Genomic DNA, 24906 nt, shown 5'->3' on the forward strand with positions numbered 1-24906 from the left:
TGATGGTGTTTATTTGCCTGGAGTACTAAAAGATACCAGTGTTTGGGACTGGTTAATAAAAGAATCAACAGATTGAAAACAATGAAACTGCACAGTCCGAAGACAGAAAGAAAATAAAATCAAGAGTGTAAATCTTTACAAGTGAAGCATAATTCCCAGTCTGGACACAGGCTGATGGCAAATTTCCAATGAAATATTTTTGGTTTGTGTTTTCCAATGGAAAAAATTAAAACTTTAATTGAAACCAAACCCTTCAGTTTCAGCAATATCTGAAAAAACAAAATAGAAAGGTGCTCAAAACTGTTTAATACCTAATAGGCCTGTGTTTGGGCCCCTGACAAAGGTGCAAAGGATACTAGCTCAGGAGTCACCTGAGAGTAAAGAAGTTTAATCCTTTTATGTCCTGTAATCTCCAAGTCCTACCCTGTCCTCCAATAATTACATGCAATTTTTACACAATGAACTGTTCTTATGGGAGACACTGAGGGGATTGGTCTGCTTGTAGGGGAGAAAAGCAGAGCAAGATTTCTTTCACTTTGTGTGCTGTCCTGGAGAGCTGTGAATGGTCTTTCATTCATCCTGTCATAAGACAAAGAAAAATGTCATTTTAGACTACTTCACAGGAGGAGAAAATCACTTCCCCACCTCTTCAATATTGTCACTGGTATTCCAATAGGAGGAGAGGTGAATGCTCAAAAAAATCCCATAGCATCTCCTGTCTTGTTCCAACCACTGCAGCCTCAGGTTTATTCAATGTCTGTATGATGTGGCAATTGCTGCAAGAGAAATGAAGCTACGTTTCTGAGGTAGCTGAGGTAGCTGAGGTAGCTGAGGACTGAGGACTTAATACAGGGCTGATTTCTACCCCAAACATATTCTTTCAAAGCTCCCATCAGAACTGCATGTATTCATCTGAGAGCCACTTTGACCTGCAGTATGCTTTGATTTGTTGTATGAATTGCCCGCTTCTGTGTACAGATTTATTTTCATATTTTCCCCTTCTTGTGGACCATGATTGATGGTGTAAATTATAATTTCCAGGCATGAGCCTTTTTTTTTTCCTGTTGACCATTCACTAATCGCTATTTGCTTATCCCTGTGTTTTGTTGGTAGGCCAGATGAATTTCTTTTTAATGGCCTTCCTTCTCTTCATGTCAGAAGTCTCACCACAGATAAATGACAGATGCACGCCACATATGTAGCAGTGCACAGAACTTATAATCATTACCCAAACCATTTGCAAAGTTCTGAGAAACTTCATTTTCAGAATAGTAAATGCATGTATTTTTCTGCCATTCCTAGCCTTACACATTCTGTGGAGGAAAAAACTTAAAGGAACATTCAGAATAAAAAGACTGTTGTTTAACTGATGATTTTGGAGCATCTTGCATCTAAGCTTATAGGGGTTTTCATCTCAATCTAACTCCTCTCACACCTTCAATCCAGAGCTTGAAAAGCACTTAGCAACAGGTTATTTGCCTTATTTAAGCATCCCTCTTTGAAGATTTGAGCAAAAATGGCTGAATATTAAAATGGTACCTAGCATTATTTTTATATACTCCAACTTATAAAAATCTCATTGCTTGAAACATAGATATGGCATCACATGGAGTCTTATTTGCTCTACTGGTACAGCAGCCCACAGAAACACAGATTGTTTAATAGTTACATCCCTAATGATGTAAAATGCCCAGGTGTACACAATATTCAGTACCTAGGATGGGATTATTCACATATTTTATGCATACTGTATTTGAGTGTTGCTTCCCAGCTTTGTGATCCTCCCTGTGCCATGCACACCCTGTGACTTGGGCAGATGCTGCCTCTCTGAAAAGAAAGTGGAGGAAGTGGCCTGTGTTCACTGTGGTCCATAAAGCAGCTTTTAGGGCCCCAGCATGTATGAATTCTTTCTCCCTTCTGGTAAAGGAAGGTTACACTCATTTACAAGGTTTTGTTTGGTATTCTGTAGGTTATTTGAATTTCTAGATTTTTCATCCTTAAAAGATGCTGCTTTAAAATTCTGATGAAAAATAAGGCTGATTAGAAACACTTGGTTTAGGTGACACAGAAGGATCTCATTCTTGTGATCATTCCTGCCTTCAGGAACTATGAATAAAAAGGAACTGAATTACTAAATAGACTTGTCACCTGTTTTTGGAGTGATGTAACTGACCTCAAATGGAGAAGAGAGAGTCTAGAAAGAACTTGGATTGTTTCTATGTTCTGTAAGGCACTTGCAAATCCTAGTATTAGGGAGTTTCAAATGTTTTACCCCCTAATGTCTTTCCCCTTGCTTGTTTGGCACCCCAAGACCCAGTTCTGTCTGGGTTATGTAAGCACTCTGTGCAACACATTTCCAAAGCTCTTGCTGTAGATTAAGGCTCTTTCTGATGTTTAGCCAGCCCTGCATGCTTCTGAGACCGCTGAGCTCCAGTCACCACACCAGAGGTGGCTCTTCCTGCTTGTGCACTCAGTGCTGGAGCTCTTGGCTGGCTTTCTGCAGGCCACATGTGGGAAAGGTTCATTAAGATGCTGGATGCAGTGGAGACATCATTTTACATAAATACAGGTGAACAGCTTGTGAAACACTGAAATGACGTTGTTCCAGAGATTACAGAAAATTTCATATTAATTAAAAAGTAGTGGGATGACATAGAATCACTTGATAGAATGGTTTGGGTTGGAAGGAGCCTTAAAGATCACCTAGTTCCAACCCTTCTGCCACTGGGTTTACTTCCACTAGATCAGTTTATCAAATCTTCATCAAACCTGGCCCTGAAAACTTCCAGGAATGGAGCATCCACTACCAGAGCATCACCACCCTCACAGTGAAGAATTTCTTCTTAACATATAAGTCTACTCTCTTTCCATTTAAAGCCATTATCCCTTCTGTTCTTAAAATCAGGGGAAATTACAGGTGTTTCTTTTAGCATCACATCATTTGATTCTGTCTACTCATTCTGAATAAGAGAATATGAATTGGAGCAGGAGTTAGTAGTGTGCCCTTGTGTGAATGAAGGTCAACTGCATCCCGGGCTGGGCTGATGGGAGTGTAGCCACCAAGTTGAAGGAAATGCCTCTCCCTGTTTGGTGCTGATAAGACTGCATCAGGAGTTCAGGAGTCCAGTGCTGGGCTCCTCAGTATGAGATAGATATTTCTCTATTGGTGCAAGTCCAGCAGGGGCTCACCATGATGGTGTGATGGGGTAGAACACATGGTATATGAGGAAGGGAACTGGATTTTTTCATCTAAGCTGAGAAGGAAAATCATATTAGGGCCATTCCAACTTAAATTATTACTCTGAGATTCTCTCAAGCTCAATATTTGTTTCTTTTTTTTGATTATTACAAAGGAAAACAATGTATTATGATAATATTATATATTATACTATTACCATATAGTATTAATATTTATTTTATATGTTTGTTGTTTATTATAATAAATAGTGGATTTATATATATACACTATATATATTTTATATATATATATATATATATATATATATATTTTATTTAAATATGTATACAAAACCTTCCATTCCAGGAAGATCTTTCCTCCTTTTGTGACCAGAAGGTGATTTTATCCCTTTGTGAAACATGAAATTGAGCTGCATTGCAGGTGCCAGTGGGTTGCCAAGGGGCTCTTCCTGCCGCACTAGATCTGAAGTTGGGGGCATCTTTGCACCCCACAGGAAAGGGTTCCAGCTTCCCTGTGCACCTCTCCCTGGCAGGCTGAACAGTGGTTGCACTGAGTATCTCTTCAGCTGCAGCTTTGCCTGGCTGTATCCTGCCAAGAGGACAAGTACGTGACCTACAGTAAGCCCATGTCTGCACCTGGATTAGGTTTCAGAGGATTTGGCTATAGTAAATCTTTATTTAAAAATCCAGTGCCCATTTCTCCTTCAAATTTGAATAGTGTAAATCCTCAGTAGCTACATCTCCCAAAGTAAAATATTTTTATTCTATTCTCTTTTTACTTTCTTCCTTTTTAAAAAGAAAAATAATTGAATCCTGAATGCTTTAATCTGAACTCTACAAATATTGCTTTGGTCTCTAAGTCAATGAACTTTGTGACAACATTCCTTGTAAAGGTTAAAGCCTTTCCAGACAAGTGATTAACAACTGGGATAAGCCCTTCCATGAGACATGAGTTTTGTAGCCTGTTGTATGGTATCCTTGGCTGAGTCTGTAATTGTCTAAATATAAAGAGATAAAAAGGGAAGGGATTGCCAAACTGCACTGTATAAGGTAAAGCGAGTCAGAGGGAAAAGGTTTATAATTTTTCTTCTTCCTTTTGCATTGCTGGCTTGTTCTTATCTTTAGCCAGAAGATGCTAACATCATTTCCTCTCTATAAATTGGCTTGCACATGATACAAAAACACAACGTGAACTTTCTTTTCTAGCTTAATAGAGGTTTTGATGCTTCACTGTTTGGATATTCAAGAATCCTGATTTAATCTCAGAACTGTTAAAATAGGGCTTTACCAAGCCAGTGAGTATGCATATTGCCTCAATGAGCCTTCTTTTTTAACTAAGCAGCAATATTTAGGATGGAAATTTGGATTTAATTAGAACAACTAATGTTTGCAAATTGACAATAACAGGACTTTTTTTGAGCTAGCATGCCTACCTCTTTGTTGCCTTTCTAGTCCTGTTTGAAATAGAAGTGTGTACGGCCCATGGATTTAAAAAAAACTGTAACTAGTGAAGCTGATTCAGAAAGCAGTTGTTCCCCTCTTCAATAGCATGTAAGTACCAGAAAAAAAATCCCAAAAACGGTCTTAAAAGCTCTCATGAAGTTTTTAACAGTGATTCAAATTACTAATGATTCACTTCCTTATGAATGAAATATGAAACATGCAACTTTCTATTGCTCTCATTGCTGTGCCATTTGGGTAAATCATGTGAAATAAAGTGATAGTCACGGGCAAAAAGTCCCATGACTTCACAAAGGAAAGCAAGAACATCAGTGAATTGCTGCTGTTTTTTCCTGTTAAGAAATCTCCCAATTTTGAGATTCAGTTATTTTATTTGCAATGTAGCTATCTAATGAATTGAAACAGTATGTCCTACAAACACATTTTAGAACTCACTCAGGAAGCTCTGAGGCACTCCCACTTTGACAGTCAAATAGTTAATCACAAATGGGAACTTCAGGCCGACAGGTGGTCACAAAGTGAACATTTAACAGATAGGACATCATATGGGAGGCCACATAAAAAAAATTGGCTGAGCTTCACATGGGTTCTGGCATCAGGCATCCCTGAACAGACCTTTCAGAGACTTCTTGGTGCCACGGTGGATAATTAGAGCTGATTTTAGTGTGAGCATGTCAGGCTCTGGACTGCTTTTTCATCTGGATGTGATAGGCTATCAGATGTCTTGGAGGGGCTTTGGCTGGCTGAAGATTTCAGTTTCCTAGGGGCAGTGCACCTGCTCAGTGATTGCTTGCTCCTGTTAAGAAGCACTGTTACTGCAGTTTTGAAAAGCACTGCAGGATGAGCACAAAGATTGTGTGGGTCATGGGTAGCTAGGTAAGTCCCCAGTATAGGCATTGTGCAGCTTGGTCTAGGACTGCAGTGTTTTGGTTTTGTCCTTGCCCAAAGTGTTCAAAGCAGCAGGCAGGCTTAAAAGTGCCCACAGGAGTCCCAAATGCCATTTTCTATTAAGCAGGAAACAGCGTTGTTTTAAATGCAGGTTTTCTCAAAGCTAGTGTTTGTTACTGCAAGCAGAAAGCACCCATGGTGTACACCCTCAGGGGAAAGCACCTCCACTTCCAGGGCACATTGAACTTACAGTGAACTGAACTTACAGCATCCTTCTGGTACCAAAATGGGGAGCAAAGCAGCAAAACAGAGCTTTTCTAGTCACTCCTTTTCTCTGGTACTGCGAGTGGCATTTATTCCTTACAAAACTATCTGTTAGCAGATGCTGTTAAGCACAGGAAGCTGATACCTGCAAACAGCACCCGAAATCAGCCAGCTTGAGCCTTGGTCTGGTGCAAGTGCAGTGGGCTGCCCTGAGGCTTCACAGGATTTGCAGGATCTGCAGGGTGCAGAGGGACTTGCTCGTTACTGCAGCAGCTGCCATGGACAGCAGGCAACAATTTGAGCAAAGGTACTGCCAAAGGTTCTTCTTTTTGGAAGAAAAAGAGATTTTCAAAAATAGTGTTAAGCCCGGTGTGTCCCTCACTGATTGCTGTCAAATGGAGATGTATGGGAACTTTGCCATGCAGCACTTAGTGTAAGTGCACCCCCTTGTCACCATGTGGCCAAGACTTGAGGTTTTAAGAACCATCAAAAGTAATATCTAAGCTTTCCTTTCTAAGTAAAAAACCCTGATCAGATTAGAAGACAGTATGTAAATGGTTATCAGGGAAGTATGTTAATGGTAGAATAGTTCATAGTAACCTGATAAAACTCCTATTTACAAAATAACAAAAAAAAGTGGACACTTTTTGGAAATTCTTTCAATATTTTTATTAAACAATTGAACTTGATTCCTAAGAGACATGTCACTGCAGACCAGAAACACCATGGTATTGGCCTGGCAGCTGAATACACAGATGTACAGTGCAATTGTGGGGAAGTGATTTGTTCAGTTATCGGGTTTCAATTTCCTTTGTCTACCCCATGTATCTATGAAGTATCACTGCAGCAGTACAACTGCAAATTAGACTAACCAAGAGTTTTAAGGGACCTTGTCAGGTTTGTCACTGGCGTTTCCTGGCTGTAAGCCCTAAAATTCAACAATTTGATAACATATCAAGCCTGAAAAAGTCTAGATTCAAACAGCAGAATATTCTGTATTGCCAGTAGTGCCATTGCATGCATTAAGCTCAATTCTGCATGAGTGGGTAAACCCCAAGAAACTAGGAAAGTAGCTGGATCACTGTGGACGCTAAACTGTGTGTTAATAGCGGCAAGCTGCGTTTTAGCTCATTACCTCCAAGTGAGCTCCAGTGCATGTCTGTGGGTGGCTGTGCGGGCACAGTAGCTTGAATCTATGCTGGTTGCACTTGCAGTCTTGTTTAGAATATAGACACAGTCACTGTCTTGCGACCATGTGTGTGTATCTATGAAATTATTAATAATGATTTTTTGCTTCTTAGGAGAGTTGTGTTGAGAGAACTTGAAAAAAAAATTGGGAATGGGAATTAGCCAATATTGACAGAAACTGTATAATAATCCATTATTTAGATTGAGAGTACAGCAAATTTGACCTGAAATCAATTCTCCCAGTAAAAGTCCTCTCAGCATGTAGGGCCCTGCCTATTAAAAAATCCTTCCCTCAAGTAGAGAGTTGGTTTTTCACATACCTATCATGCCAAGTAATCATATACTTGATTATCCCTAAAAATTCTTACTCGGCTCTTTTAGTCAAATGATCCTCTCAGGAAATGGGAGCTCTGTGGTGAAATGGATAGAATTTGGCTATGGATATCCAGTAGATCCATTTTAGTAATGCTGAGTCTTTGATGAACGCACACTCTTAAGAATGTAAAAAAACCTGAGTTTGAAAACTTGAAGGCTGAGTGCTCAGTTCCAGTAGATCACACATTTTGTGACAGGGTGGGAGAGTTGGAGATTAAACACACTTCATCCCAGGTGGTGTTTAATAGTGAAGACCAATCTATTTAATAAATTAGGCATTGAACAGTAGCGTTATAAGAAGAGAAGAAAGCATAAGGAGGAAATGATCCCATCATACAGCATTTAGACAGGATTAAAGGCTCAGAGTGAAAGGAGGAAATAAAGAAATGTGTTGAGAAATAAAGAAATATATGCTTTGTTAGCTCAGTAGGTTCTGTGTACATCAAGCTTTGGGCAGCAATGTTGGGGATATGCAGAGCTAGGATGTTCACCCTTTTGTTACATGTGGCAGTATTAAGCTTTCCTTTGGATTCATTGACTGCTGGGACTTCTCTAGGAGAGCACTGTCCAGTGAATGAAACTCTCAGCCAGCTGACTACCTTTCATTTTTTCCGTGCTGTCACAGATTAATCTCTTCCGTTCGTGTGCTATTACCAGGTGTGGACTGCTGTCCTCTTGCCCAGTGTCATTTCACACATCTGGGAATGCTGTGGTTTGGAGAATGACAAGTCACACTCTTTTCTTCCAGTTTCGCCTGGTGGTAAAGACAGCACTGAAGCTGCTGCTGGTGTTTGTGGAGTACACAGAATCCAACGCACCGCTTTTGATCCAGGCGGTATCTACCGTGGATGAAAAGAGAGGTGAGTAGCCTTACCAGGGGATTGCAAAATCGCAGCACTGCTGAGATCAAGGTGGCATTTCATCACTGCTTTCAGTGGTTTTAGAGTTGCTGTCATTGATGCCCGCTTTGTGCAACACACCCTTCGTTTCTTAAAAGCGTATTCTAAGTATTTGTGTAATCTAAGGTTGTTTGAAGAATTAATTATAATGGGAAAGTGAAGAGTGAAAACTGAGGCACTTGACTGCCTCCTGGGGCACCAGAGTCATTGCTCTTTCCCTGCACCCACATGCAAAGTAAGCCCCCCCGTATCTTCTGACCTCAGAGGCTCCTTTGGGCAAGACTGTCTTTCCACTTCCTTCTGGGAAGCAGCAGTCTGATTTAGAAGAGACAATGATATCTAATCAGTGTAATCCCTTTGAAGAGAGAGACGAGGTCAGTAATAGTACAGGCTTTATAGTAAAAGCAAAACCATATGTTGTTACATTAAAATAAAGCCCTGGAGCAGATATTATACTATGAAATCTGTTACCCTTCAGGCTCATGAGAAATACTTGAATATGTATACTGTATTTTTTACAAATAAATAGAACAAAAATGGTTCTTTCTTGTTCTTCTCACAAAGCCATCGCTAAGCTCCTGGGGCATTCTCTCTTGATGCAAAACATTCCTTTGCCTCAAGGAGAGTTTTTGAGGTTAGGAGATCTATTGTTGTGGTCTCCAACATGGAGGTTGAAAGCAAGGTTCCCTCTGTAGAGCAACTGCCTCCATACTGAACTTGTCTGGGAGACCTGATACGGTAAAAGTGAAACAAGAAAATATTGGGGGCTGGGGAGAAAGCTTGTGCCAGAAATAGGAAAAAGGAGCCAGATTTTGCTTTCAGTTATCAGAATGGGTTGAAAAGAAAAAACCCAAATTATCTCTTATAGCAGGGAAGCAGGCAGGGGCAATTCAAAACAGTGAATTCTGCAAGTTGGCTTTCTGTTTTGAATTAAAACCAGTAAACCTTACAATGCCATAAGCATAAATATAATTACAATATTTGTGTACTTGTGAGCACCGTTACTCATTTTTCAGTCATTCTTAGTATTTCATCAGCTTTCTGAACTCACTGGTATTCTCAATATGTTCAAACTGCCATATATCTACTAACATGCTAGTAAAATCATTAAAGAAAAAGGAGAACGGAGGACCCTAAACAAAGTATTGCCTTCTCTATCTATAGAACAGCCTTAGGCAATCATTTACATTCCCCAAAGTAATAAAACAACTTAAGTAACAACATAAGACTTGAAAAACTGATGCATGTAGTTAGATGTGCATATGTTAAGAGCATAATGAGAGATTTTACAGGAATTCTCATACCTGTGCTTTGGTGGATTATTTCATGGACTCTTGCAAATACCTTAGCCCAAATACCCAGTTTTTTCCTTCTTCCTATTTTTTAAATTATTTGCATTAAGCAGTTGTACTTAGCTACTTAAGAGATTTTTTTTTTCTGGTTTTATATTTAGTTTCCTTTTTAGGTCATCAGTGTAATATAGTCACAGAGTCATTTTGGTTGGAAAAGACTTTTAAGACCATCAAATCATTAACACAGCATTGCCAAGTTCATCACTAAGCCATGTCCCTCAGTGCTACATCTACATATCTTTTAAATACCTCTGGAGATGGTGACTCCACCACTTCCCTGGACAGCTGGTTCAAAAACCTGACAATGCTTTTGGTGAAAAAAAAGTCTTCCTAATATCCAGTCTAAAACTCCCTTGATGCAACTTAGGGTTATTTCCTCTCATCCTGTCACTTGTTAACTGGGAGAAGAGACCGACCCCCACCTGGCTACACCCTCCTTTCAGGAGTTGCAGAGAGAAATAAGGTCCACCCTGAGCCTCCTTTTCTCCAGGCTAAACAACCCCAGCTCCATCAGCTGCTCCTCATAAGACGTGTGCTCCAGACCCTTCACCAGCTCTGTTATCCTTCTCTGGACACGCTCCAGCATCTCAATATTCTTCTTGTAGAGAGGAGCCCAAAACCAAACACAGGATTCAAGATGAGGCCTCACCAGTGCCAAGTACAAAGGGACAAGCACTGCCCTGGTCCTGCTGGCCACACTATTGCTGATACAGACAAGGATGCCATTGACCTTCTTGGCCATGTGGGCACACGCTGGCTCATGTTCAGCTGCTGTTGACCAGCACTCCCAGGTCCTTTTCTGCCAGGCAGCTTTCCAGTCAAGCTGCCTCCAGCCTGTAGTGCTGCACGGGGCTGCTGTGACCCAAGTACCAGGACCTTGCTGATCCTCATACAATTGCCCTTGTCCCATTGATCCACCCTGTCCAGATCCCTCCCTAGAGATTTCCTGCCCTCCAGCAGATCAACACTCCCATCTAACTTGGTGTCACCTGTGAACTGACTGAGAGGGCCCTCAATCCCCTCATTATCGTTGATAATGATTTTAAACAGGAGTGGCCCCAACATTGAGCCCTGGGGAACCCTGTGAGGGATCATCTGCCAGCTGAACTTAACTCCAGGCACTACCACTCTCTAGGCCAATCACCCAGTCAGTTTTCTACCCAGTGAACAGTGCACCTGCCCGAGCCATGAACAGCCACTTTCTCCAGAGGAATGCTGTGGGAGACAGTGTCGAAGTCCTTCACTTTTAGCTGTGGATGTGCTACGTTTTAATTTATAATTTTAAATTAGTGGCTTATAACTGAGAAGTACCTGCCTTTAAGGACTGATGAAACAAAACAGAAAAGCAGGAAAAAGCAATATGCCTTTTTTTGAACCATTGTCATAAATCTTGCAGGTATGTAATTAAGTTCAGCACTGCTTTGATAAAAGTTCTGTGTTTCATGTACATACAAAGTGATGAGATATGACATAATTCTTCAACATGTACCACACATGATTAACTTATAGAACCCCATATTAACTCAGCCTGGTTTCAAAGCGATCCCATCTGTGGTTTCTGTGTGCAAATACATCCATATGCAAACTGAAGTACAGAGATCCACAGAAGTACTGGCTTTACTCTGAGATACAAGCAGACCATAAGTGAATAACTGCATGGTCCTCATCATGTTGGGATTAGCTTCTACTTGCACTTCCATTTAGCTCCTCCCTTCTCCCACACTTTCTTGTTTCAGAACTGCAGAGAAATTCAGTCTCTTCTCAGTTTAAGCATACCAGACTGCACAGGCTCTGGAAAGTGGAGCTGGCATTGCAGTTTTCTGTCCAGGGCTTCTTTATCACAAGCATATTTTAGGACAGAGATTAAAGCCAAATGGCCCTCATTATCAGTTCTCTGCTTTCCCTGCCATTTCATTCATAGTTAGATTCCACTAAATTATTGCACATACTGTAGGTATGATGGAAGGATGTAAGTTCATTCACATATAAATAGCCAGGAGTACAAGATGTCAAGGTCTTTCCAAAAGTATTACTACCTTTCCATCCTATAGTTGCTGGAGACAGGTGCTCTCTAAGTTGGTGGCAGTTCTCATGCAAGGTTCTGCAAGATATTTCATGCTTTATACAAACTGCAGATCCTTTGTAGTTGTGATGTCAAGATTTTGTTTACAACATGAACAACAGCATTAAAATAAATACGTAAAAACACTTCAAGAGGAAACTGAGAACAGAATGGAACTTCAAACAATGGGCAATGTTATTCAGAAAATAGACTGTATTAATTTAATATTGGTTTAATTGTTGCAACCTCTGTGTTCTTTGTCTATACACCATGCATGGTTACTCGTAACACTACAGGTAGCATCAGATTTGAGGCTTCAGCCTTTCTGTCAGAGTAGCTGTGATGAAGAGCTCTTCCCAGTGACAAGCCTCTAAAGGGCAGTCAAGCAGTTCTCATTTTACCCATTAGAAGGCAGGAGAACACACAAAACTTGATCTCTGCTGTTTCACTTCACTGAGCCTGTTTCATCACTCCCATCGATTTTGCCACAAGTCCCGTGTAAAAGTCATAACCTTATGGAAACATCCCCATCTGCTCCCAGAAAAATTACTGGGATGCTACATCATCATTCTCCTACATCATCATTTTTCTACATCAGGATCTGGTGAAGAAGGAAATTCACCTATTCCCTAACTAGAATCAAGAGGAGGCAGTACTCTCGATGCCTTTGGCAATGCTGTTCCAATATGTACTAGATGAAACCTTTCTCTTCAGATGCTATTTTCCTCATTATGATCACAATCTGAACAGGTCTCTTTTCACTTTAAGCATACTGGACTGCACAGGCTCTGAAAGGGGGAGCTGTGAGAGGGGGAGCTGAGCTGGATCTGCATATGTCCCATGCTGTATGGATCATAGGTTGGAAACTATAGGTTCTCATTATATATGTGCAAGGAATATTAACCCAAGGACAGCAAAGCAGTAAGTTCATGGTGCAACTTCCACAGCAGAACTGCCTTATCCCAGGTGGGTAGTAGATGGCCTTACAGCTGTTTCCATGTTCACTTCTTGGCTGTTCAGATTGAGATCATAATGGAGGAAAAGCATTTGAAACAAAGATTTAACCTGGTACAAATTGGAGTAGCTCTGTCAGTCATTGATAGTACTGCCTCCTCCTGACTGTAGTTAGAGAACAGATGAAGAATTTGGAATTTAAGCCTAGATTTTGGAAGTTTAGTAGCAGCAGTGTAAAAGTTTTTGAAAGATAGATGAGTTATTACAGGGCTGCCTTACTAGTAAGTGTGACTGATCAACAATTTTTTTTAAATTGTATTCTGAAATAAAATAGCAGCGTTGCTAGAAGAAAATTATATACCAGCATTGCAAGAAAACAGCAAGGTGACCGTGAAATTATTCTTTTATGATAATGAAGAAGTTTTGGTATATTCAGGGAAAAAAACAAACCACATGGATGCTGCCTAAAAATCAAATGAGGATTGTTCCAATAAGAGTAGAACCTGCCTTCAAAAATAAAGGACTCTCACTGAATAATGCAGTGGATAAAATAATTATTTTTTAACGTTGATATCAACTCACTGTTTTTCTAAATGGCACTATTGTAAGTCAGGCTTGCATAGTTTCCCCATTTTGTTTCTCTTTCTTATTTCCTTCCATTTTTCATTTTTTCACTGGAAACCAAAGGAAAACATTTTTGTAGTGAGAATATCATTCCTGCTGATCATATATAATTTGCAAACTGAGTGAATTTGTTCCACGTGACTTTTGAGCTTACACTGTACAAAATTCCTAACAATATAGAGAATCTGGTAAAGATGTGTCTAGTGGGTTTTCATTACAGACATGTATTTGAATTAGCACTTAATTAGTAATGCATATAAATACATCTAGCGAGCTGAGAATGAATCCACTCCTCCTTTGATTTTGCTTAAGATAAAAAAGCCCTGATTCGGTAGTAAAGATCGGAGACTGTCTGAGAGGGGAATAAAAACGAGAAATATTGCTGTCTGCACATTCACTTTCAGACAGGTTTTTCCACACAGTGCACTGCCATTGCCTGGAAAATGCAGATCCTTGGTTAGCACAGATTGATGTCTGTGTAGCAGGATACATGTATGATACCATCTTTAATAAGCAAGAGCTGTTAGAGGGTAATGCAGAGTTTAGACCTCGGCGTGACTGATCAGCCAGTGACAGGCGGCTGTGGTGGCACATTTGCATTTTGCTGCCTGATTATACCTGAAGTCGCATCATCTGTACAGTGTTCAGGGGATGGGGACTGTAGGAATACTCTGCATGTTTCCCTCTGAAACTGAAAGACAGTCACAGTTATGTTTGTGTAGTTGAATTGAGTATATCTCTAGGCTAAGCTCTCTGCTTAGTGCTCCTCACCTTTAACTTTACACCAAAAAAAAACCACTGAATGGCAGTCTTTCATTATTTATTTCAGTTTTCCTAGATAAAATTTGGTAAATGCAACCATCTTGCCATTCAGTCAAATGAAATAGGATAGTTTTACAAGGTACCTTCCACAAGAGGCTGAGTCTGGGTGGCGTGTTGCTTGCCTGATGTTCTTAGCACGATAATTCACTAAACCATTAGGGTTTTGGTGTCAGATAAATATGCAAATTCAAATCAACATGCAAATCAAGCAAAAAACTAAAAGCACAAATTTTGACCTTTCTTAGTGGAAAATGAGAGAATCATATCTGAAAGTTCTGTAGGTAGGTTTCCTATTAAAATAATTTGAGAAAGAACCACAGCAAAAATCTTTTCCCCTCATTGATCATTTCTTTTATCCAAGGCACATAGCCTGTAATTTGAGAAAACTGTTTCTCTGCCACAATATTTTGTTAACCTGACTTACCTTAATGCAGCACAACTCAGCAATAGCCCCAGAAACAGGAGCATCAGGCACACTGAAAGCACAGCATGTAGGTCTCTGCTGAAGATTTATCGAAGCCTGTGTGAACCTATGATAGGCTGGGTAAAATTCCTGTCACCTGATTTTTAGAATTTTGGTGTTAATCACACTGTGCTAACAAAGCTTCCTTCGTCATCGAGGGAGAGAAGTTGGTGCCTTCAGAAGGAGTCCACCTGCCATATTTTATATCCCTGCAATAGGTTGGACTGTAATTTTCACTGTCTGCATTAACCTTACTCTCAGGGGAGCAGGAGAGACTGTAGACAAAGCTGGATTTTTCCACTTGAAGTTCCACCTGGCCATGTACTCCAACTTGTGCTACTTCTTGGATGAGTGTTGTTGCAGTAGCTTTTCATTTTGATCACTGTAACCAACAGTTTCTGCTTTTCTTCTAGGAGCCAAGCCATGGTCCAACATCATGGAGATACTGGAGGAGAAGGATGGGGTTGATACGGAACTACTGGTTTATGCAATGACCTTGGTGAACAAGGTTTGTTTATGTTGTTAGCATGACTACTGCAGATAATATTAGTGTTTTCAATTGTATAGTGAACTTCCCTGTTGAGAGTATATGACAGAGGAGACCTGTCATGGAGAATTTGCAGGACAAACTGTAATCGGTCAGCACACTCCTATTACTTGTGCTGCAGCCACCCAGAGGCAGCAGCTGGGAGCAGAATTGTTATTTTGGTAGAAGTTGTGTGGAATTGTGGTCTGACATGGCTCCTCTCCCAGTGCTGACAACGCAGTGCTGAAGGAAAACGCAACAAGCTAACTCAACAGATTATCCAAGGGGAGAAGGAAGGCAAGTGCTGGTGGAAAGATCGCATGCTCACAAATGCTTGCGTTGTGCACAGTTTTCTAGTTCAGATAGTTCAAATATTTTTTTTTTTGCTGCAAACTAAATATGATGAATTTAACAGGTCTGAGTGCTAGTAGGAGTGCTTCTGCTTAAAAAAGTAAGGTTAAATTTTTTCTTATTTCTTTATATCTTCTGGTGATGGGATTTACAAGTCATAGTTCTGCAGTCAAGTCAAATGTTTTCTGAAATACTGACTTATGCTATTGGGAGGGAGAAAATGGAAAGTCCTTTAAAGTTAGAAATTTATTAGTGTAAATTCCTTAAAAATCAGCATCCAGTCATAGACAAATCATAGGGGGGGTACTAAAATTAAAGATTCATTTTTTTTAAAGAGCACAGAAAGCCAGCATACTCTTGGCAAATAAAATAACTGTGTAGTTTATGGTTATACTTAATAGGGCAGAGTATTAGGAAATATTATTACTACTCATTTTATTCACTTGAAGATCCTGAGTTAGCTCATGGAGGTCATACACCAAGCTGCCAGCTTATTGGGCTCTTGGCTACATAATTGAATTGTGGGTTGCTTCTTTGTTGTTGAGTTTTGGGGTTTTTTTGGTTTTTTTATAAATTTATTTCTTAATGGCAGATATTTCCCAGCAAACATGCCTGAGAGAGACCAACCTCTCCTGGTGACATTACTGATCTTACTGTACTTATGCTTAGAGTCACCCTTGCTCCTGCTTCCATGGTAGTAAGGTTCCTCTTGAGTTTAAAAGACCACCTTACCTTGCTGCTGTAGTCTTTCTGAAAAGCATCACCAGTTATGTTTGCTTCTGTCTGTAGCTGCTATTAAAGCCAAGGTCACTAGTCATTAATGTCTCTGCTTTACACCTTGTTGTTTTGTGTACTGATTCCTCTTTCTGAAATAGTTCTCTTCATCATTTGCACAGTTGTAACCTACCTGGTGTTTGGCTTCCTTGAAGATTTTGTTCCCTGTGGACTCTTTTATTATCCTGTAGTTGATTCCTTTAGTCTGAGTTCTTCAGTACATTTAAAGCTATTTTTAGGAAGAGGTAGCTCTTCAAAAACATACATAAAGAAAAAGCATCTCACAGTCAGAGGCAAGGCAGTTATGAAGATCAAGGAAGAGAGGGATCCCACAAATCCACACTTATAATTATGATCTGGCTTATGGGCAGCTTTATGATGTTTTTAATGGGATATTTTTCATGATTATAGAGAAAACAGTAAGTAGCATGTAACAGTTGTAATTTTTTCCCCCACAGAGAATACGAAGAAGGCTGAGATGGTTTCAGCTTCTCTAGGCAAGGAAATGTCAAAATTTTCAGTGCAGGCAGAGTCCTCATGAAGGATTTGTCTTAAGGAAGCATGCTTGTACTCCTTTTTCTTTCTCCATGTATCCATTTACAGACTGTTTTTCTTCCTGCTCCAGAGCAGAAAATGCATCTACCCAGACATAAGAATTGCTCCTGTCCTTTTATCCTCTCCCTCTCTTTTGTTTATGCTTAACCAATTTACTTATGCTAATATTTTATTAACCCTCTCTTAATTTGTGAGGATTTAGGAATTCATGAATCTCTTACATGAGAGTGATCCCAGTGCAGATTCTTCTGGTTATGTATAGTTCCAGTATAACCTTTGTTATCATCCTTGCATTAGTTAGAAATTGAATCTGATATGCTTTAGGCTCTGAAAGTGTATCTGTGAGTTTATGACAAATGGTGCAAAGGAAAAATATTTTAGTTCTATATTTTGGAGTTCAATTGCCCAGTTCTGGTCAACAACATGCAGTGAAAATTGGATTTACACTGCTGTGTGATTTAAAATTATAATAACCAAATAAAAGACTGCCGACAAAACCAGTTGCTAGTAAATACTACCTTACGCTGCTGTTTTTCCAGTCTACAGTTTGCCTTACCTTGGATTTTAAAAAGCTATACTTGAAGGTGGGTGATATGCATATCAACATTAAGATGATTTCCTGTTATTTTTAGAAGATCTGACTGTTCCTCCACCCTTTTGCAGATAAAACATCACATCTTACTGTGCTTGAAGGCACTCAGGTTAGAATACTGGCTGTCTGTGTCTTTCATTTGGAGCTGAAAGCCTCATAGTTGAACACTTTTCTGTTATAATATTTCCAAGTTAAACATCCAAGTTAAAGCTCCATTGAATGTGCAGTGTGATAACGCCATTTGCTGAATCCTCAGATTTTTACTCAGTGCTAGGTGTCAGTTTAGGAAGGAACAAAATAAATGTGGTATCTGTTTTCAGCACTGTTCAGGGTGTTTTAGTTTCATAGTCTTCAGTGGGTTCTAAACAGAGCCTTAAATACTGTCTTGGAAAGAGACAAATTCTTAATTAAAGCCTGAACATATAACCTTAACACTTAATTGATGTTTGTGCTAAGAATTCCTGTTGTAGTGGATTTCACCAGTCAATAGACCTGTAATGACTGAAGAAGAAAATGTTGCTGTGCTGTGTTTAGTTAGAAAAAAATTAAATTTAAAGGTACCTTGTTGATGCACATACTTCAGTGCCTCACATCACAGGAAAGAGGTGCTTTAACAGGACAGCTATGACAGCTGCCTGTTTCGCTCTCAGTAGTCATGTAATCCAGACCTATTTTTCTGAATGTAAAGGTTCTTGGTGTAGGGAGGCAGCCCAGAGTGGCTGCTCTTATCTGCACTCTGTTGCTCAGAGCCACTTTGGAAAAGATGGGCTGTAGAAAAACAGCATTCACAGGGGGCAGTTCATCCCATCGCAGGCATGCCAAGATGTCACTCTCTTTGGAGAGGGCCTGTGTTTTGCATCTCTTTCCTTTGCTCTTTCTCTTCTCTACTGGGAATATAGAAAAATTATTTTGTTAATTGAATGGGAGAGAGGAAACTATTTCAGAGTAAACCTCTCTGGTGAGCTAATCCAGAAAAACTGTGTTGCTTCCAGCCTGCGCTCTCAGGTATTTTGCAGAAACAGCTCTGCATAGACTGGTTCCTGTGGCGAGGTACGTGGTGCCCTGCAAGTAGGTTGCACAGTGTGTTCAGTAGTTTCTGCTCAACATGTGCAGGATTAAACTAATTGTTCTGCATCCTGCATAAGGAGCAGTAAAAAATCTGCACACACTGACTAGAAATGTGTAGCAAGCCGGAATCGGAGTTAAGGAGTCAGTGTACCTTTAATAAGACTTCTTAAGTTGAAAGGGAGGAGGAGAGGATTCACTATCTCTGTAATACAAAACAATTTGTGCTCAGGGAAGATGACTGCTGCTGCAGGTGAGGAGGACAGTAGGCACATGGTGCAGGATATTTCCTGCTATCCTGATGTCACACAGCTGTGCAATGGACTTTTTCTTCTTAAGGCTAAACTTACAGGAATCAGTAGGAACTGAGCTTTACTCTTTTTAGCTAAACGGGTTTTTTTTTCCTCCCTCTTTGTTTTTATCCCTGTGTTTGATGGTTTAACATTCTCTGTTCTTTAAGTCTGTACTTGAATGATGCCAGAAAGAATCCAGCTGTGTATTTTAAAGACCTACATTTTCCATACTTTTTTGTATGAAATAACAACATTGATTTGTTTTGCCAATTATTCATTTTTCTACACAGTGCACAGAGTTGTTTGCTAAAAGCTGTGCCACTTGTTTTTTATTTTCTATCAGTGTCTCTAATCCCACATCATGGGTTTTACTTGATTGAAATCATACATAGCACCACTTGCCACCCGCTTTTAAAATCCTTTGTTTAATTCTTTTCAAAACAAACAGATTTAAATGTTTTTCCTTTGATTCTTAGACGCTGTCAGGATTGCCAGATCAAGACTCTTTCTACGATGTGGTGGACTGTCTGGAAGAGCTAGGCATTGAAGCTATTTCACAGAGACACTTGAACAAGAAAGGAACAGACTTGGACTTAGTTGAGCAATTTAACATTTATGAGGTAACATAACATGCCCTGTTTTATGCATCTTGCAGCTTGTGCGAATTTCAAAGCTGAGAGGAGGGGGGAATGTAACCTAGGTGAAATTTGGTTATCTCTTCTATTTTAAAAGAAAAACATCTGGTTGCTGGAAGTATTATGCACATTTGTATATGTGACCTGCTACGGTACGTAGCTGCGTTTTATCAAAGGCATTTCATGTTAAAGCTGGGGCATAGTCCAAGGCAAACCAGCACATTTACTAGCCTCCTTTCTGCAACTGCTAGTTACACATTCTGAAGCAAGTAGAAGTTCTTTCCATGTGCAAAAGTATTCAGCTCATGAAAAAGGTTCGGCTGGGCTCAACTTCACAGTTGTTCTGCAACTGAATATCCAGCAAGTCCATGTTTATGAGTTTACACTGGACCAGCTCCTATGCAGTTTGCAGCAATGGAGTAATGGGTGACTCCACATTTACCACCTAGGTATAAAATAACTACTTCTGAAGCATTTATGTAAGGGTAGGATATCCAGTTTCTTAATAATTAGCCTCTTTTCAGAGTTTGGAAGTGTTGGAGCTAGGAGGTTTAGGCTGAAGTTGTAATGTAAATGGGAATTAGCGTTCTAATGTGACAAAATTAAATTACTTCATCTGTGCCTAAGTCCAGTGAAGGATTTGGTAGATTTGATTCTCCATTTTCTCCATCCATGACTCTACACCATGCCACTTCACTAACTGTAGCAGACTTAAGCTTTATATACAGCAATTTTCAGGAAGAACCAAAATAGGAACAAGAGAACAAGAGGGCTCAATATGCTTTCTTTCTCTATCATCAGAGGCTTCCATTTATAAAGCCCTTTTTAAAATATGCTGATTAAACTTAAAAGCAGGGATTCTTTTTTGTTAATGCTGTGTCTACTGAAAGACTTAATTGCAGAATTGGCAGTTGACTTAGTTGGGCACCAGCTTTTTTTTTGGTGACCAAACTAAATTTAAACATGTCTATGCAAGTTCTTCCTTTTTTCTGCCAATCTTGTTTTTTACCTGAAAAATCTCTTTTTCCTCACAGAAACCGATTTTACACCCTAAGCAGAGACATCTCACTTCCCCCTTTGGTTTTTTTACATCACTTCTGGAAAGAATTACCAGAGTAACAAGACTAATAGAAACAAGAAGATGGGCATTCTTCTGATCACATGCATTGCCTTTTCTGTGCCTCTGCCTGTTTGAGTGGATCTTGCTCATATAATGATTATTTAAATGTTAGGCTGCATTTCAGATGAGATCCATTAGTTACTATGTTGTTTCTGCCAGGGATAGCTCTCCTTATGTACCATATGCTAACACTTTGTTTCTATTAGAGGTACCTCACATTGGCACATCAAGAGCGTGCCGCAGTTCAAGATACTTGGCGTTGCATCCATGCTTTAGTCCTCTGATATTTCCAACACACTCTAGATGCTAAGTTCCACTTAATCACTACAAGTGTCATGTCTGAACATGAGGAAATGTTGAATCAGTCAATGCATGGAGTTTTTTCCTGTTGACTTCACTAAAGCCAAGTCTTCACCTAAGTATTCTGGAAGGAAATAAAGAGAACTGGTTGTCCAAGACTGCTCAGCTTCCTTGAAAATTCAGTCCCACATTAAAAAGAAAACAAACAGATTTGCAGATACATAAATGTGTTGTTACGGGTCCTACAGTGTTGTATGCAAGGCATTGTTATATAATTCCACTTTTAGAGCTGCCACACTTCACTAATGGATAGACAGCGACTTTCAGGGATAACTGTAGAAATAGTGATACTAATTGGAGTTAATCTTGTTGAGACCAGGAAATTTTTAAGCCTGGGGTGTGAACACCTGTGGTAGCTGAAGCGACTGTGTCAGCAACCTCAGCCGACTTCCCTTTCTTTCTCAGGTGACACTGAGGCATGAAGATGGAGATGAGAGTGCTGAGCCCCCTCCCAGTGGGCGCAAGGATCGGCGGAGGGCCAGCCTTGGTGCTGGGGAGCGCAGGGGGCTGGAGCGCCGGCGGAGCCGCAGGCACTCGGCACAGAACGTCAAGAGCACTTTATCGGCCCCCGCCAGCCCCTGCGGGCCCTCGAGCTTCGTGCTGAGCCACGGGCAGCGCGTGGAGGAGCTCAGCGAGAGGTAAGGGCAGGAGCTGAGGGATACTCCCTTCATCTCCCGTTACTTTCTGTGCATTGCACTTTATTAATATGAGAGCCTTTTCTTTGTTTTCCTCTTTTCATTGAAATCAAAGTTAAAAAAGCAAAAGCATATTCAGAGTTAAAACACTGGCATAAAAAGGAAGTGGATTTGTAAGTGACTTACCTACATAGCTAAGTTCTTTGGCACCATCCATCCTAAGTAAGGGGACCCAAGCCACATAAGGTAGAGAATTTGGTATGGGAACTAACTCAGCTTAATTTCATCTGTTGACAGATTTTATGTTCACTATGTCCACATAACAGAAGATTGTAACAAGAGCATGGTAACTTTAATTCAGAGCTATTTGTCCTGTGTATGTTACAGTTCATTCTTATTTTTTTTCCTCCTTTTCATTCCAGCATAAATATTTGCCTTTGAGGCTACAGCATAGTAGTGAATATATCTAATGTTTTATAATTAGCAAAAGAGAAGCAGTAATGGGTAGCTGAGCAGCAGTCTGCAACACTGGAGTCAGTGGAAGTTGGTGTCTTTGCCAGTCCTATAATGGTTGGCTTAGGCTGTGTGCTGAGGAAAAAAAGGAGCTGCAGATCCTCAGCGTGTCTGACTGCTGCACAAGAGGGCTGGAATTAATTTCACCAAAGTTAGATGTCTGATCAGCTCTCATCTCTTTGATGTCAGTGGAGTGCAGCAAGCACTGGTGGGCCTTCAGTTATCTAATGTGTTCTACACGCCTGAAATTTCAATCAGATGAATCATGCTCTGAGACTGGCTGTTTGTTGACTCTAAAGGGGAATCTGGCTGATTAGCTCAGGTGGAGATACATAAGATGCAGACAGAAAAAGCTGGACACTGTCATGTCACTGCTGAAGATGCAGTTTGAAAAACTGAAGTGTGGTCTATACAAGAGCGATATATCTTGTATTAATTATAACACTTGGGAAGTTCATTGAAAGTTTCTGTTGGTTAGCACAGGACAGGATGTAAACTTAGAGCCTTAAAATCCTGTTACATGTAAAGCAGTCTTTCTTGCAAAGAGAGATGGGTTGACTAAAGTTTAATGGATTCTGGCAGTATGAAAATATAAGACTCCAGATAACTGAAACAGTAGTTGCATGTTGTATACCACATAACAGCACTTTATTTTCTTTCTTTTTTTTTTTCTGTTTTGCATTCGACAACACATTCATGTTTGTTTTCCATCACCTGTGGCCTGGTCTTTAGTGGGCTAAAGACAGCTGAGTGCCCCATGGCCTTACAGGCTGATAACAAGGATGACAGTGCATTTGAAGATGAGTTTAAAGCATCTTCAGTGTGAGTACAACTGGGGGCTTCAGCTGCTCTGCATGGGATGCCTTGTGCATGACCTTGGGCCCTGCTTCAGAACTTAACAATGTGACTGGGAATCTGGATACATGGATGTGGAGCAGATATCAATGATTTTTTTTGTTAAGCTGATGAATTTGGATTGGAAATGAGGAGATGCTTCAACTCTACAGAAATTGTTCATTCTCTTACTGCTAATTAATTAAACAAATAGAAGCCATCCAGGACAACAACTTCTATCAATATATTTTCTCACTATTAATGTTTGCTTGCTAGCTTTATTTTGCAGTCTTCAGTAACTTCTAATAAATTTGTGTTTGAGCTAACTTTTAGTAGGAATAGAACAGAGGGAATAAAAACACAACAGATTAGTTTCAGAAGCTCTTTGAAATAATTTTTCACCAACATAATAACATAATTTCAATAATCATGCTACATTTTTGAAAAAAAATTTTCCAGTTCTGCTCCACACACTCTTTGACAGTGATGTATTTTAAAGCATAACTTCAGTTTAAATACAAGAGAGAAGTCTTTATCTAAGCAGTCAAATTAATTTCATGTTGCAGTTATCTTCTGTAGGAAAATAATTAAATTCTTTTCAATTCCATTTGGAATGTCCAACTTGCTCACCTGGCTCTGTAAGGAAAGAGGCATTCAATTATGAATGTGTGTAACTCTGATCTTTATTTTGCATATTAGTTAAATAAAAATCCTTCATCAGCCCCTGTACCCATTCTCCAGTCCTCTCAGCAGGTAAAGACAGGGAGTATTTCTTGTAGCTGGCAAATCAGATTTTTTCCCATTGGACATTATAGACCACAAAGTATGTTCAGGTTCTGAAGATGCATGTTCTATGCTCAATAAAAATTTTTAAGTTACCATAAAAAGAAGTTAGTCAACTGTTGGATCTTCTATAATTCCCATTTTTCCAGTAAAGTGTTTCTGGTAAACAAGCATTTCAGATAAGCAAATTTTGTCCTTCGCATTCTTAGTTTCATTATCTGCCCAAATCTGTAGTTGTGGTAGGAAGAGGAAAAACAGCCTTCCTGCTTTATCCTATTCCAGAAAGTCTCAACTTTCAGTGAAATAGTCCAGATGTTTGCAACAGTATCTCTACACCTGATAGCTAAACTGAGACAAAAAAAAAAAAAAAAAAAGCCTTATGGCTTCTATTCATTAATGTTTAGACAGGAAAAAAAGTGAAGCTGAATGAGTCCTATAAGGTTTTTTACACTTTTAGAGAATTTGAATTAAATTTAAATGGAAAGAGGTTTTTTGGAATCAAATTTTCAAATTTGAACACATGGTCTTCAATGCAAGATATTTATTGGTTTAAAGGACTTAAATAGAGCATCCTAAGTTTAGATCTTGCTGCAATTTGTATTGAAATTTTAAAATCCTATGTTAAAATGTGATGCAGGCATCACCTGATTTTGTCAAAAGAAATGCACATTATGACCCTGCTGCTTCCATTGTTAATGAGAGGAATCTACCCAAATGGATAAAAATTACTTACTACCTCTGTAAACTGAAAGTGACTTCTGTTCAGCTGTGAAAGAACTGTCTCCTGCTAATGACCTTTTGGTTCATAACCCTGGTCCCTCTTGAGAAAGGAAACAAATTTGGCAGTAAGTTTTGCAGTGGTATATTTTCCAAAAAATAGTCTACAAAATGGATTTCAGTCTTTATTCCTTCACTACATTTTCTTTCCCAATAGGAATTTTAACAATACTAATGATAATCTTATTGTGTTGTTCCTGCTGAAAGTTCTAAACTTTGTGGCTGCAGATGTCTTATGGCTGGTTTTACAGTAGATTAGATCCAGCAAAATTGCTTCTGATGGACATGGTTAGAGATTGAAATCACACTCTTACACTGTACTAAATTTTATTTTGGGCGATATTCTAGGTTATTTTTGGACTTCTGTACCAAAATCAGTCGAAGGTTCAAGTTCTTTCCCACCATTCTCCTTCCCACAATGTTTGTGTTTCTTTTCTTTCTAGCTCATCAGCTGTTTTGGCAATTGCTTTGCTTTTGTTTACCACATCAAACAGGTTCTCCACAGTCATCTGCTCTGTGTCAACCGATAAGTCTTCCAAAAAG

The 24906-nt window shown here is 39.6% G+C and overlaps 1 protein-coding gene across 14 annotated transcripts in view; it reads left to right on the top strand.

The window, feature by feature from the left end:
* FHOD3 (formin homology 2 domain containing 3) overlaps nt 1-24906 on the top strand; it is a 377773-nt gene that overhangs the window by 245294 nt on the left and 107573 nt on the right. For 8 of the 14 annotated variants that reach the window (XM_039572720.1, XM_039548148.1, XM_039548141.1 and 5 more), the window contains exons 7-11: nt 8123-8234; nt 14964-15058; nt 19183-19326; nt 21227-21459; nt 22702-22791. In XM_039572720.1, the coding sequence (XP_039428654.1) occupies nt 8123-8234; nt 14964-15058; nt 19183-19326; nt 21227-21459; nt 22702-22791 (674 nt within the window). The remainder of the gene's footprint in view (nt 1-8122; nt 8235-14963; nt 15059-19182; nt 19327-21226; nt 21460-22701; nt 22792-24906) is intronic. The other 6 variants (XM_039548142.1, XM_039548147.1, XM_039548149.1 and 3 more) reach the window with 1 other exon arrangement.

The sequence above is a fragment of the Corvus cornix genome, chromosome 2 (genome assembly GCF_000738735.6).
Source record: "Corvus cornix cornix isolate S_Up_H32 chromosome 2, ASM73873v5, whole genome shotgun sequence".
In the NCBI taxonomy this organism is placed as follows: Eukaryota; Metazoa; Chordata; class Aves; order Passeriformes; family Corvidae; genus Corvus; species Corvus cornix.